The following is a 14,423-nucleotide window of genomic DNA, read 5'->3' on the forward strand; positions in this document are numbered from 1 at the left end:
CTCCTCCTCTACTCCAGCCTTCTCCTCCTCCTCCTCCTCCTCTACTCCAGTCTTCTCCTCCTCCTCCTCTACTCCAGCCTTCTCCTCCTCCTCCTCTACTCCGGTCGTCTCATCGCATACGACGTCAACTACTCCGGTCATCTCATCGACTCCAGAAAGTACTCCGGTCATCGCCTCCTCCTCCTCCTCTACTCCGGTCGTCTCATCGTCTACTACGTCGACTACTCCGGTCGTCTCATCGACCCCAGAAAGTACTCCGGTCATCTCCTCCTCCTCCTCTACTCCTGTACTTATTTCCTCCTCCTCTACTCCGGTCGTCTCCTCCTCCTCTACTCCGGTCATCGCCTCCTCCTCCTCCTCTACTCCGATCGTCTCCTCCTCCTCCTCTACTCCAGCCTTCTCCTCCTCTTCCTCCTCTACTCCGGTCGTCTCATCGTCTACTACGTCGACTACTCCGGTCGTCTCATCGGCTCCAGAAAGTACTCCGGTCGTCTCCTCCTCCTCTACTCCAGCCTTCTCCTCCTCTTCCTCTACTCCGGTCGTCTCATCGTCTACTACGTCGACTACTCCGGTCGTCTCATCGTCTACGACGTCGACTACTCCGGTCGTCTCATCGTCTACGACGTCGACTACTCCGGTCGTCTCATCGTCTACGACGTCAACTACTCCGGTCGTCTCATCGTCTACGACGTCGACTGCTCCGGTCGTCTCATCGTCTACGACGTCGACTACTCCGGTCGTCTCATCGTCTACTACGTCAACTACTCCGGTCGTCTCATCGTCTACGACGTCGACTACTCCGGTCGTCTCATCGTCTACGACGTCGACTACTCCGGTCGTCTCATCGTCTACGACGTCGACTACTCCGGTCGTCTCATCGTCTACGACGTCGACTACTCCGGTCGTCTCATCGTCTACACGTCGACTACTCCGGTCGTCTCATCGTCTACACGTCGACTACTCCGGTCGTCTCATCGTCTACGACGTCGACTACTCCAGTCGTCTCATCGTCTACGACGTCGACTACTCCGGTCGTCTCATCGTCTACCTTTAGTACACCATCCTTGAGTACTCCCGTGCCGACTCTTCAGTTGTGTGGAAACGGAGTTCTCGACCCTGGTGAGACTTGTGATGATGGAAACACAATCTCTGGCGATGGTTGCAGCTCGCTGTGTCGAGTTGAGCCATACTGGACCTGCAGCAATCCGGTGGAGACCACGGAGGAGATCTTCTCGTCGCCTGTGACCAGCACACCTGTGCAAACAACGCCTGTACTGCAGATGACCGAGCATCTGTCTCTGTGTACATGGCTTGCTACTCCCCAGTGGACCGGACTCTCCGTGCTGAGCGGCTCAACGTACGCAACGATGCTGAACCAGCTGACCATCTTCTTGACTTCCAACTTTCCTCTCAAGGTTGGAAGCAATTTCTCCATCATTGGTCTCAATGTCACTATCGACGGCAACCCCGACAATGTCTCAGTCTCAGGCAATGACATATTGTCTTATGCTCTCTGGTCGGATACAGCGGGCAAGCTTACCGTGTTTGTCAAGGCTGAGGTCAACTCCACTTCCTTCACTGTGCAGGTCGTCAACCCATCATACGGCAGAGATCCGATCACGCTTGGCGCTGTGTGCTCGGACTGTGTGAGCTTTGCTCCTTCCTATCTGGTCTACAATGCAAACCTCACAAGCGGCCTCGCCACAGTCGCCCTCGCACCCAGCTCTTGCACGAAGGACAGCCAAGGGATCGCACTGTACGGCAGCAGCTGTCAGTACAAATGCTACGGTGTGGTCACAGATAAATATTGTGTCTGCAATGCGGGGCAGTTCGGGCCAGGCTGCTCTCAGAGTCTGGGAACTCCTTCTCAGGTGCAAACAAAGTCCATTCCGCCAGGTGAGGCAGCGACTATCTCAGGATCGGGCGGGCTCTCGGTGAGTCTTCCAGCTGGGGCTCTGCTGGGGTCTCAGACCATTAGCGTGGCGGTCTACGACGTGTCAAATCTTAACCTATCTCAAGGAACTACGGAGACGCTTGTACCAGCTGGGCCCGTGATCATCTTTACTCCAGCTGGTCTGCGGTTCAAGAAGCCGATAACCATCCGCATCCCGTACAATCCTGACAAGATACCTGCAAATCTTCGACCCTACGTGTTCTACTACAACTCATCGTCATTGAATCCGTGGGAGCGACAGATTTCTACCCCAAGACCGAACGCGACTCCTCCGGTCTTGGAGGCTTTGATCGATCATTTTTCGGGGTTTACTCCTCTTGGTGCAAATCCTCCCTCGAATAGCGATTCATCTTCTCTGGCTCCTTCGTCGACTGGTTTGACCACAAGCTCGACGACTAGCTTATCCACTCCATCCCCTCTCTCGCCCTCGCCCTCGCCCTCTCCTACTCCTCTTTCTCCTATTCCATCTCCTTCACCTACTCCTTCTTCTCCTTCATCTCCTTCTCCTCCCTCTCCGAATGTTCCTCCACCACCGCCTTCTCCATCAGGAGGTGGCGGCGGTGGTGGTGGAGGTGGTGGAGGCGGAGGCGGAGGCGGCGGCGGTGGTGGAGGTGGAGGTGGAGCTCCAAGTCCGCCTTCAGCCCCAGCTGCTCCACCTACTTACACAGCCTCAAGCTCGGCCTCCGGCTTTGCGGTTCGATTGCAGGTCGTCTCGCCCATGTCAGACACCTTCTTCAGCTCCAACTCCGACCAGATCAAGCAAGCGCTGGCGGAGGGACTCAGACTCAACGTCGCCGATGTCAACAGCCCGACGGTCATCGGATACGTGCAACGACGGTCCAACCAATCTCTCTCTTTCTCGGCAGACTTGAAGGTGGACAACCCCTTGGGCTTTGTCGAGTCAGTACAAGCCAACGCATCTCAGACGTTGACGAGATTGAACGTGGCTTTCTCGCAGAGGAGCATCCCCGACGCTACATCTTTCAGCATATCATTGATACCGCCGCCTGCTCTGTCCTCGGGCGCGATCGCGGGGATCGCCATCGGGTCAGTGGGAGCAGGGCTGGTGCTGGTGGCTATCGGCTGGATGGTCTACAAGGAGAGGAAGAGAAGGAATGTGGAGAAGCGATACGCTATCTCTGAGCCGCCTGCACAACAAGCAGCTCCGCTTCCTGTTCAAGAGTCTCCAGTAAGTGCAGATGGCTTCAGCGTAAGCAGTCAGTTCGTTGTAGAACCGACCTTTCAAAATCAAGGTTTTCACTACTACAGATGGAGCTGAGGCCCTGACATGTCTTGAATTTTGAAAAACACAACAAAATCTAATAATCTTCTGTAACTACAATGATGAACTGTGATTTGAAAGCAAATAGATTTAACATGAAACTCGACACACACATTCGCTTTTGTTCATCAGACGATTACGTGTCCAAAACCAGGTGGGCGTGCAACAAGAAGATTATCCTCGTAAAACTTCAGCCCTTGTACGATCATGTCCAGAGAAACAGATGAAGCTCCATGTATCGGCTGTAGACTTCCACTGGACGGTCCCATCGGCGGTCGGTTTGACACTGACACTGCATGGAGATAAAGGCGGATCCTTGCAGCTTGTGGCTTGTCCTGGAGGAGGATACCAAGCTCTTGATCGGAGTTGATCAGGATCTTGTCGCCATCGTCATCTATGTAGCTTAGCTGCAAGCAGCTCGTTGGGAGGCCCTTGAGATCTTCACTAAAAGCGCTTTGAAGTCCTTCCATCACCATCCTGTAACCACCTACAGGATTGCCAAGATGATCGAAGTCAAAGCTCCAATTGAGATGTCTGAAGACAGCTTCTTTCTCTCTTTGTACAAGAGATACCTTGAAGTTCATCTCACGATGTCTCAAGGAGCTGGAAGTCTGCGCCCCTGACTTTGGCATGAACGAGTGTTCAAATGATAACCGCGTAGGAGAAGTTTCGTTCGATTCGACGTGCGCGTTGCGACTCGTTCTGCGAGGCCTTGAGAGGCCATGACGCTTGATAAACCGAGAGTACCAGCCATGAGACGCTTTGAAGTCTGACACCCCCATCTCGCTTGCCACTTTCATCGCACACTTGCAAATCTGTGACCTGCATCCCAACCCAAGACCGGCCTCTACTATGCATTCATGGATTCGCTTCTCCAGTTCTAGATGTGAATCGTTGGGAGCATAGCGCTTGATGCTCGCATGAAGACCACAACCAGATATGTATTTCAGTCTGCAAACATTCTCGGCCTTGAGAATTTTAGATATTGCGGATCTGCTCTTCCCAAACATCGTTGCGAGCTGGCCCTGGGTCATGAAGACTTCAGGGTTTGTTGAAGTATAGCACTTGATGATTTCCATCTTCTCTCCAAGAGTCAGGTTGCTCTTCTTGTTGTCAGCTTTCTTACATGAACCGCGGTCTGCCTTTGTCGTCTCCTTTGCTAGACTTGGCATGTTTCGAGCCCCTGACTCTGCAGATTCTTGTTGAAGAGAGGATTGCTGATCCATTGGAGGTGAGAAGAGACAAGGTTGCAGGTTCCCAAGGCCGCACAACTTGGCGAGAGTGTCGAAGTTCTTCATAGGCAGAAGTGTTTGCATGGCTGATGAACAAGCAGCTGGTCCTACCCGCCCTCAGAGGATAGGTCCACCAGACCACCCCACCCCCCTCGACCTCCTCGCTGCTTAAAACTAAACTCTCTGTAGTAAGAAACTCTTTCTTTTTCTTTTTTGGCCCCCAAAGGAGGTTCTCGTGAGCCAGAAGATTTGCACTACAATTTTGAAATGTCATTCACAAATTTGAATATCTGTATGTGCCAAAATTTCGATGTGTCAAGATCATGATGTAGGCAAGCCTCCTGACTCTCCTCATTGTCCTCGTACTGATTTTAACTTAACTTTGAGTAACGATGTAGGCAGAACCGGATGTTTCTTTCAAACTTCGAGTCCTAATTTCTATCCATGATAGAAATTTACTATCTGATTTCAAGTTCTAAGCATGGCGTTTATTCAAACTTGTTGAAACACGAGATAACTCGGAGTTCAGCACCGGGGGGAGGGCCGGGCCCTGGGTCATTCGGAGGATACTACGGACCTACCTCAAAGACATCTCCACCTCTATTCATATCGTCGTGGATATCGTCAGACAGTATCCCACTAACCTTCAGAGGAAGCGATTGTGCGGTCAAGGTCCAGACATCTCCCCACCGCGGCCGGATGTCACAGCACTGCGTACAGGGATGAAGCCTGATGATGCACGCGCACCTACAGGCAATGAGTCTTCAGCGGTCAAGAATCGTCTTCTTGATGCGAATCCTTCCTCCGCCGAGGATACCAGCTTTCCTCAGTCTACATTGACAGTGGAGCCGATCCAGTTTCCCTATCATCCGAGGAAGCGATTGTGTGAACAAGGTCCAGACATCTCCCCTCCGCGGCCGGATGTTACATCACTGCGTACAGGGATGAAGCCTGATGATGCACGCGCATGCACAATGAATCCTGTTGCAATCATGGACTCAGTCGTGGACCACACACTTGATCTCCAACACAAAGTCTGGAGAACTCGAACCGAATGTACCTCTTACATTGAACATATCAACATGCGAGACGGCCACAAAGAAGTTCGACAACCGCAAGTTCCGACGTTGCACGGGACCCGTGGATACGTGTTGAAGTGTACTTGCTTGACATGCCCGTGAGACAATGTCGAACATTCTTTCTTCCCTCTCACTCACCTTTCCCGCCAGGTATAACATTGTCATCGCGAGGAAATATAGCAAGAAACAAGTTGGAGGGGAATATTTCACTGTGAAATTCTCTGCCTCAACTCTTTATCACCATGATTGTACGTCCCAACGGGAAGTATCTGTTGCGTACCTGATAGGTCTGCCCTGTTTCCGCATTATGGTAGCTTTCTGTGCTGGTAACAATGCCGGGGAGCGTCGTATGACAGCAGTTCAGCTTCGTCACCTCCTCAAAATGCAACACGGTGTCGCAGCCAGTGAAGTGGAAGCTGACAACCAACGTGAAGCCACATGGCTGACGACAGGGTTGGCCTGTGTGAAACATACAGGCTTCTTGAAATATCTCCGCTACAAATGGCAGACAGACGATAGCTTAGAGAGTACATACGAGAAGCGAGTTATGAGAGAAGGACAGGTTCACTTACGTTGCATATGACCAGGTGCAACGCTGATGGTGTATCGGCAGGTGCCAATTCAGGAAGATAGCACATCATGTGCAATATTTCTGTGTGTAATCGCCAACAATGTAGCTGCTGGAGAGGGCATCGACAACTTTGGACAGAAGGACATACCCCTCATACGACAAGGAATAGCTAAGTTGCTGAGGGGGTTGTATGGGTATGGGAACTGGGATGAGGCAGACGGCAACGGTTCAAGAGGCTCCGATACTGGCAGTGGTGTGTTTCATCAAGCAAAAGCATCACACAGTGAACCCGCTGCTGCCACGGCCGAAGTCAGGGTGATGTCAGCTATAGAGATAATGTGAACCAAGTGTTGATTACTATTGAATACGTGAATAGTACAGTATGAACGAGAATGACTCAATGTACTTACTGTAGGTGGGACTCCCAGGAATTGCCGTAAGACCAGGCTGCGACAGGAGGCTAGTGCCACTGCCACGGAACGTACCCTTCCCGGTGACGGTTGTCGGGGACAAGCCGCTCAGCAGCCGCAACCGCGGCAGCTACGTGACCGGCAGCCGCTCACCCTCCGACTCCGACTGACGGTTCCGAAGTTCATCGGATGAAGATGCTGCCGATGAGTCGAAACAGTCTCCGAAGACGCGGCGCCGCTCCTGTGACGGCGACCAGGGAAACGGCGGGGCCCGGGCCCCGGGGCCGGCCAAGCCGGGCAGACTCTCTTGCCGGACTCCGGGAGTCCCTGTTGAAGCACCTTATAGGAGGAAGCTTCACCTCAGACAATGCCAAGTAATCGACGTGGCTCAAGTGCACAGATGCTTAGAGCCTCGGAATGCATCCCTGGAGAAGACAGCAACAGCTACAATAAGGACGACGTAGGAGAATCATGAAGAAGACAGCAAGAACTTAGGACTCGTGGATGGCAGCAGGAGATAAGCGAGTCAGCTTATATCAGTCCACGACAGGACAGCAGATGACACGGTGGCAGGATACGGCTACGCTCAAGGGGAGATTGGAAGTATCACCCCTGAAGTCATGGACATGGGAGAACAAGGGGTCTGATCAAAGAAGACAGTACTATCATGATCATCTTAGCGGAGGACATACAAGGAATGCACGAGACCACCTCCAAGCATGCTCCTACGGAGACACAGGACCTGTCAAGGTCAAGGGAGCAGCTACGTCAACTTCACAGAGAGCGTTGGATGAGAATCGAAGACCTCGTCATGTCAAGCCTATGACTCTTTCTCAGGGGACCCTCAAGGTACGGAACCAGGCCTCGGACCGGTCGAAGAATCATATCGCAGATAAGAAGCGTAGAGTACCGGTAGTGGTAGTTCCTAGGACCGGGCAGTCCCTATTTTAGGGACCGAGGAAGAGGAAGAAGGGGCGCACGCATTTGCAGGACAGGGAAAGGAGAACGAGGTGTATGGTCTCTGTGAGACTGGATTGCTTGAAGTAAACAAGCTTGACCATCCATACCAATCTCTTATCACCTCCGTTTGTTCTCTGTATCCTGATATCTTTCCTGCGCGGCCATTCGTGATATCTATTACCACTGCTACAGAAACTTGCAGTCGACTGTGTCACCACGGTCTGTGGAGAGAAGGTTACTGGGAACTTCAACATATTCTAAAAATTTTAGAATATCAGTGCCTAGATATTCTATTTCTCGAGAAACCTTGTATCACGGCAACCAGTGGACTCTTACTCTCACATTCGGAGTGACATCAGCTGGAGAGTATCTGTGGAGTGACAACGGTAGTAACAGCTGAGCCTGGAGTCAAACATGGGTTCTGATATCAAAATGGCAATGGAAATTCATGAAGCTTTCTCAAAAACAAGCATCGATCCGACCAAGTTGAAGGATAATTCGGGCAACAATGTTTTCAAAACGGAGGAGGAAATGTGGGGTACGCTCAATCCGTTTTTCACAACTCTCGAACGAGTCAGGCCAGGACTACGAGACGTGTTCATGAATATCTTGTCATTGTTCCCGATCACCGAAGAAGACGGTGTAAACTTGGGTTCCAGGCTGGAGAAGAGTCTTACGTCTTGGGAAGAGCATGTAGATTTCGATGATGACGAAGGAAAGTTTTACACGACAATCGAATGGAAAGGAATCGTCGTGGGAGTTTTTCTCAGGAAAAACTGGCCGTTCAAGTCCATCAAGCGAGTAGAGGCAACTGTAACCGATCTGAAGAGATGTTTCGACGAGTTCCAGGAGGAACAGGAACAGGAGCCTGAAGACCAAGAAAACTACCAGTGGTTAATCGATGCAGAAGTCACTGCCAGCGGGGAAAGCAGAAGGGCAAGACTGAGGCAGAGATTACCTTGGGATTTGACAAATGATAAAACAGTACAGGGCATTACGGTCCTATACAAAGACGTGATGGAGATTACGGAAGAAATCAATCAGTTCTTCAAAAATCGACTGACGGAGATCTTTCCTAGAGCATTACGACTGTCGGGGCAAGAAGATTATCCTCTGTCTGGATACCTCGGATTCTCTTATGTGAAATATTGGATATCACTTCAATTCAGGAACCGTACAGCACCGAGGAATCTGATTGACCGCGTCAAGAGTCTAGTCTCGGAGGCTGAAGTTGATGACTTCGAGAAACTGCTTGACATCCCACTAGAGGTTTGCTCGCTCCTCAAGCAGTTGAAGAGGAAAGAAGCGATCTCGACGGGTGGCACTCAAGAAATTGTTGACTTGGAAAAGGAATTAGTGCGGAGTCTTCTGGGCAAATGTAAGACGTCGAAGATCGACGAAGTATCTTTCTTGGGGAGGATACAGGCTGCTGAGGGAAGATTGATAACCATGTCGGAAGTTCAGCGCAGAATTTCTAATATCTACGCCGAGCACAAGGCGCGAAGACAGTATGAAGGGCCTACACTGCGTCATCATAAGACAGCCAACTTGGGCCATGCTCAAATAGGGGCCACCAAACATTCCGATCATCCATCGTCAGAGCCAGGATCAAGTGGTGCTCGACATGGCAGGAATAACGATGTACCGGGACGAGGATTCCAGCATGGGAGACATCGTGGTTCGGACTCGCGCGGCGGAGGATGGCGTGACTCGCAGTCACTCCCGGATGGCAATCCGATCCGGTATGATCAGCAACAAGCCCCTGATCATTCTCCCTGGCAGGCCCATGGTAACACTCATCGGCGAGGACAATGGCGAAATCCCTCACGCGGCAGATCGCAGCAACGGCAGCTGCGAAGGAGCTCCATCATACAGGCAACACGATGGGAGAGGTCGCTTCAATCCAAGAGGGAAGGGAGCCAATCGTGGGGGACGAGGGCGGATGCAACCAGGTTGCAGAGGACGACGAGAGCACTGGACGGGCCCTCTGATCCCGCACCGTGATGATCACCAGCCTCGGGTGCAATCTGACGAAGAGCAGGAGGACTCGGTTGTAGGACGAGCAGCAGGCGGCACTGCGGGCAGCTCGGGAGATTCGTGGCAAAGAAGGAGACAGAGGGGACACGGGCCTGGACATGCGACTAGGGGCATGAGGCACGATCCCGGGACTCGTATGTATGACAACAGTCGTGTTGCCTTGCTGGAGGAAAAACTCGATATTTTGACAGACCGACTGATGGAGAGACTTGCTCCTGATCATTCCAGCCGGACAGAAGTATCACGGAGGCAAGCCGCTCCTCATGCAAATGAGAGGTCGGATAGGAGAACAAGAAATGTGAGCCAGAGGCTTGGCGAACGAGAAGAAGTGGAGTGTTGTCAGGAAGCCTCAGATACAGATAATCCATTTCAATCAGGTGACATTCATGTACGACGAGTTATGCGCAGGGTGCACGTCTGTCTTGATATCGAAAAATTGCTCAGAGCTAAGGCGTTCCTGAACGTACACTTACCGGGTTGTCACCATATGTTACTCGATACCGGAGCTAATATCAGTCTCTGCGGTGACAGATCTCTATTGACGAATGTGCGTAAAAGTCTACAAGCCACTGTTGTCAGCACAGCCAGCGGGGAGACATTTACGTGCGAGGAAGAAGGAGAAATGAGAGTGCAATGTGCAATTACAAGCAATGGAAATGTTACTATCGCACATACATTCGTAATCACAGCAATGGTCTGTGCGGAGACTCCGCTCACCATCTTTTCAATGAGTCAATTTCTTGGAGAAGAGACAACTGTGGAACTGTCTGGGAAGTCAACTGGATCTTGGGTTCGTATGCCAGATAACTTACTGTTACCTGTACACCTTTGGGAGGGAATCTATGTGCTTAAAGCAGCAGTTGATAAGTCTCGACACTCACTTGTCATCGCAGCACAGTCAAGCAGCCGTAATACTGAGGCAGCGGCCCTACTGACTAGGTGTGCAGCAGAGCCCTCCACTGCTGAGGAAGACAAGGTATCACTGAAATCCTTGAGCAGCAAGGACATTCCAGCCTCCCCATTCAACCCAATTCCAACCATTCTGTGGCACTGGAGACTTGGGCATACGTCAGGCAGAGTTCAAAGGATGTTGGCAAAAGGGGGGAACAACAAAGTGACATACAGTCCAACCCATCGCACAGCAGGTCCTTGTCATGTTTGTCAAACCAGCAAATTCTCAAAGCTACCTATCAAAACCCAAGGCGGCTACCGACAAGACAGAGCCGAAAGGATTAATAGCCAGTGGAATGTGGATTTGAAAGACATGGGAACAGTCTCGGAGCCAGGAAGATTTCGTTACTTCTTGGTCGTGGTCGATGCCTACAGTGGATTTATTATAACGATTCCACTGACGTTCAAAGGCGAAACTAAGGAAGTCATGCAGAGTTTGATCTTGCAGGAAGAACGCTCAGGTCGACCAGCAGTCATAACAGTAGTGAGCGACAACGGCTCGGAGTTTGCAAACCTCCAGTTGCAGTCATTCGTGAAGATGAAGGGGATCATCTGGAATTTTACCCCGGACTACACAAGTGCTGCCAACGGTCGAGCAGAGAGGGCGATCCGAACAGTGACTACCATCCATCGAGCAATCTCGTACCAAGCACAAGTCCCGCAGCGCTTCTGGCACTTCTCCGTCCAACAAGCAACGCTGATCTTCAACAGTTTACCCAACCTGACGAATCGGGACGGCCTCTCTCCATGGCAACTTTATCAGGGACGAGAATTCGACTATGATAAACTGAAGGTATTCGGATGTACGGTATTTGTTGCCAACGAGGAGAAATTGAAGAATGATATGCCTGCTATTACTGCTGTTAACCTGGGAAATTCAGAGGCTCACATGGGTTACCAGCCAGGGTACTTGGTATTCAATCCAGCTACCAACAAGGTGATACATACGCGACAAGCAAGATTTGATGAAACCTTCTTTCATTTCAGAAGGACCTGCATCTACCCCCAGGACAGGAGTATGTTGGACTGCGCGAGGAGCCTGATGAACATTGCTCAACTCAGAATGATCATGGAGCAACCAGCTCGGAAGCCTCGGATGGCAGTATGGCAGAGTCCAGTGAAGACGATGGACACGATGCAGACTGGCAACCTGAACAGTCCGCAGATCAGAAGCTATCGACAACTACTGGGGAATCTGTGCTGGGAAGCGAGGACGGCGAAGTCGGCAGAAAACGTACAAGAAGCGATTTTCGATCGGAGCGGACCTTAATGGAACGGCAGTATGTCAACCGCAAAGTAACATATGGAACAAGGGCGGCGACGATAACGCAGATTGTGTTCAGAAACGGGGCATTTTACTTGAAAATCAAATATGACGATTCAGACAATGATTGGATTATTGTTCCTACAACGGACCCGAAACTACGTCTGACATCTGAACGCGTGAATCTGGTCACAATGATTCGCTCTAGACGGTCAGGAAGCCAATCGACCTTAACAGGAATGTTTAATCAATCCCGGACGGCAGAAGCGGCCTATTCTTTCTGTGCAAGGGGAATATCTCAGCCTGCCGAGGACGACAGTAACCAGACGAACGTCGGGCCGGAGCAAGCGTCTCACAGCAAAATGCTGAAATCCTACATGTGTAAGTTCATGGATGTCTCAGAAGCTCAGGGAAATACGGTTCAATTATTGCAGACAAGTGCGGCAGACAATTCGGCCAGCAGCAGGATCGACACTACCGGTAGAATCCAAGCTCCGAAGACCAGAAAGCAAATGCTGCTGAGCGCAGAAAGACACCAATGGTTGCAAGCTGAGCTTAAAGAACTCAACAGTATGAAGGAAAAGGGAGTGTGGGAAGAAGTGGATTATCCCAGCAACCGAAAGGCGAAGATCGCTCCATTCCAATGGGTGTATACTTTGAAATACAATACTGAAGGTGAGATTGCGAAATTTAAGGCGAGGTTGGTCATCCTGGGCAATCTAGTTCCCACTGATGGTCCAGTATATGCTCCAACGTCAGATTTCCAGAACGTTAGGCTCATTTGTGCAATTGCCGCTGGAAACGCCTGGTTGTTGACGATGCGAGATATTTCGACCGCGTTTTTGAATGCAGATATCGACGAGGATATTTACATGTTACCTCCAGAACAGCTCGCCTTACCAAGGGGAAGACTACTTCGTCTGAAGAAGAGCCTGTATGGCCTGTCAACCAGCCCGCGGAGTTGGTTCAAATGTTTCACGAAGACTCTGAAGAAGATGGGATGTCGTCTAGTCGGTGTCGACGAGGTACTTTTTGTCTACGAGAATGCCAGTGGTCATCGAATCATTGGGACCATCTTCGTTGACGATATTTTGCTGGCTTCTCAGTCAGAAGCAATCTTGTCTGAATTTCTGCTCAAACTCTCTGACCATTTTGAATTTTCCGAGTCCCCTCAGGCGACTGGAACATTCCTGGGAGTCAAAATAACACAAGACTTGGCTAAAGGCACCGTCGAGCTCAACCAGACACATTTTATCCATCAGATTGTTGAGCGATTCAAAATACCTCAAAAGTCAGTGAGAAGCGTCTTACCACACGATTATGTCTCCTCCTACCACCTAGAGGATGATCTGGTGTTGAATGAGAAGCAAATTCGACTGTACCAAGCTCTGCTAGGTTCACTTCTGTATCTCACCGCCGCGACCAGGCCAGATATATGTTTTGCGGTCAGCCTGCTGAGCCGATTTGCCAAACGGCCTCGGGTTAGCGACGTCAAAGCTGTAATCCATCTGACTCAATACGTTTATAATACTCGTGAACAGAGCTTAACGTTCTCCCAATCGGGTACATTCTTCAATCAACAGCATTATCACAACACTCTGATAGCTGCGAGTGATTCCACCTGGGGAACAGATCCAATTACACGTCGTTCTCAAGGAGGGATTGTGATTTCTTTTAAAGGAGGTCCAGTTAACTTCTCCAGCAAATTGCAGAAGGTCGTCAGCTTATCGAGTACGGAAGCCGAGTTGTACAGTTGCTCCAACTGTGCGAAGGCGATACGGACGCTACGATCCATCCTGCTCGAACTGGGGTTTGTCGTTGATAATGCAGCGGTCATCCATCTGCTGAGGGACCGTCGCGCATTTTCGAAGCTTAAGCATATTGCAATTCGACATCGGTTCACTCTTCAGATGGTGGATGAAAACGAAATCATCGCTGTGAAGATTGCTACTACATACAACCCTGCGGACATTCTCACCAAGATCTGCCCAGTCTCCAAAATTCGTCAGCTAGCATCGTTCTTGTTCGGCAACGACATGTCTCAGGTCTCCGTTTGACCATCATTACGCCGCTGCTTCATGCAAGACCTTGTCAAGCTAGCCAAGCTCCCTGTACCTCGTCAGGGAGGGAGATGGATGATGCGGAGTCACAAGGGACCCACTTCAGCCTGAGGTCATCTGTTCGACACCAGAGACAGCCAGGGAGGGTTCACTAAATGAACAATCAAAATCAGGGAATATCATATCTTTTCACTATCATACCTGAATACTGAACTTCATGACAGGCTGAACCTCTGAGAACATCTGATGATGACATCAGCATCGAGCCTCGCATCATCCCTATGTCAAGTGACATGGACGAGTCACAGGGATCCCCCAAGCAGAGCCAGGAGTCGCACAAGATGACGACGAGGCCACAATACAGCTCTCCCACCATGATGATGAGTGTGGCAAAGAAGCTGAGGGGTGACATGACAGCGAGAAAATCTCGATGATGGAGGGATCAGTCCTGATCAAAGTCGCTCTGAATGTCAAAAGTGACAAGAGCTGTTTTCAATCCAACCTCAAAGCCTGTACGTGGCCAACAGTGAGGAGAGGAATTACCTCATGATTCCACTGGTCAAGCGGCGCCGTGATGTTGATACGGCAAGCAGAGCACGGCAGATGAAAGCTTGAAGGTTGTG

General features: G+C 50.7%; 4 protein-coding genes across 4 annotated transcripts; 3 read left to right on the forward strand and 1 right to left on the reverse strand.

Moving 5' to 3' along the window:
- The first annotated feature begins 2,647 nt into the window (after positions 1-2,647).
- Positions 2,648-3,316, forward strand: GUITHDRAFT_155746 (hypothetical protein). Its single transcript, XM_005821334.1, has one exon. It carries the CDS (start codon positions 2,673-2,675, stop codon positions 3,231-3,233), a length of 561 nt encoding a protein of 186 aa, XP_005821391.1. The 5' UTR covers positions 2,648-2,672; the 3' UTR covers positions 3,234-3,316.
- Positions 3,317-3,364: 48 nt separating this feature from the next.
- GUITHDRAFT_119416 (hypothetical protein) lies at positions 3,365-4,534 on the reverse strand (the record flags this gene model as incomplete). The annotated part of the gene is made up of 1 exon (XM_005821335.1): positions 3,365-4,534. One exon carries the CDS (start codon positions 4,532-4,534, stop codon positions 3,365-3,367), a length of 1,170 nt encoding a protein of 389 aa, XP_005821392.1.
- Positions 4,535-5,550: 1,016 nt separating this feature from the next.
- On the forward strand, positions 5,551-6,460 carry GUITHDRAFT_119417 (hypothetical protein; the record flags this gene model as incomplete). The annotated part of the gene is made up of 5 exons (XM_005821336.1): positions 5,551-5,645; positions 5,698-5,857; positions 5,912-5,975; positions 6,024-6,109; positions 6,161-6,460. The coding sequence occupies 5 exons, from the start codon at positions 5,551-5,553 to the stop codon at positions 6,458-6,460; spliced, it is 705 nt and encodes a 234-aa protein (XP_005821393.1).
- Positions 6,461-6,829: 369 nt separating this feature from the next.
- On the forward strand, positions 6,830-14,216 carry GUITHDRAFT_155747 (hypothetical protein; the record flags this gene model as incomplete). The annotated part of the gene is made up of 3 exons (XM_005821337.1): positions 6,830-7,943; positions 13,837-13,973; positions 14,025-14,216. A coding segment is annotated over exon 1 (401 nt), but the record flags the coding sequence as incomplete, so codon positions are not given.
- Positions 14,217-14,423: the final 207 nt, after the last annotated feature.

The sequence above is a fragment of the Guillardia theta genome (genome assembly GCF_000315625.1).
Source record: "Guillardia theta CCMP2712 unplaced genomic scaffold GUITHscaffold_146, whole genome shotgun sequence".
Taxonomy (NCBI): Eukaryota; class Cryptophyceae; order Pyrenomonadales; family Geminigeraceae; genus Guillardia; species Guillardia theta.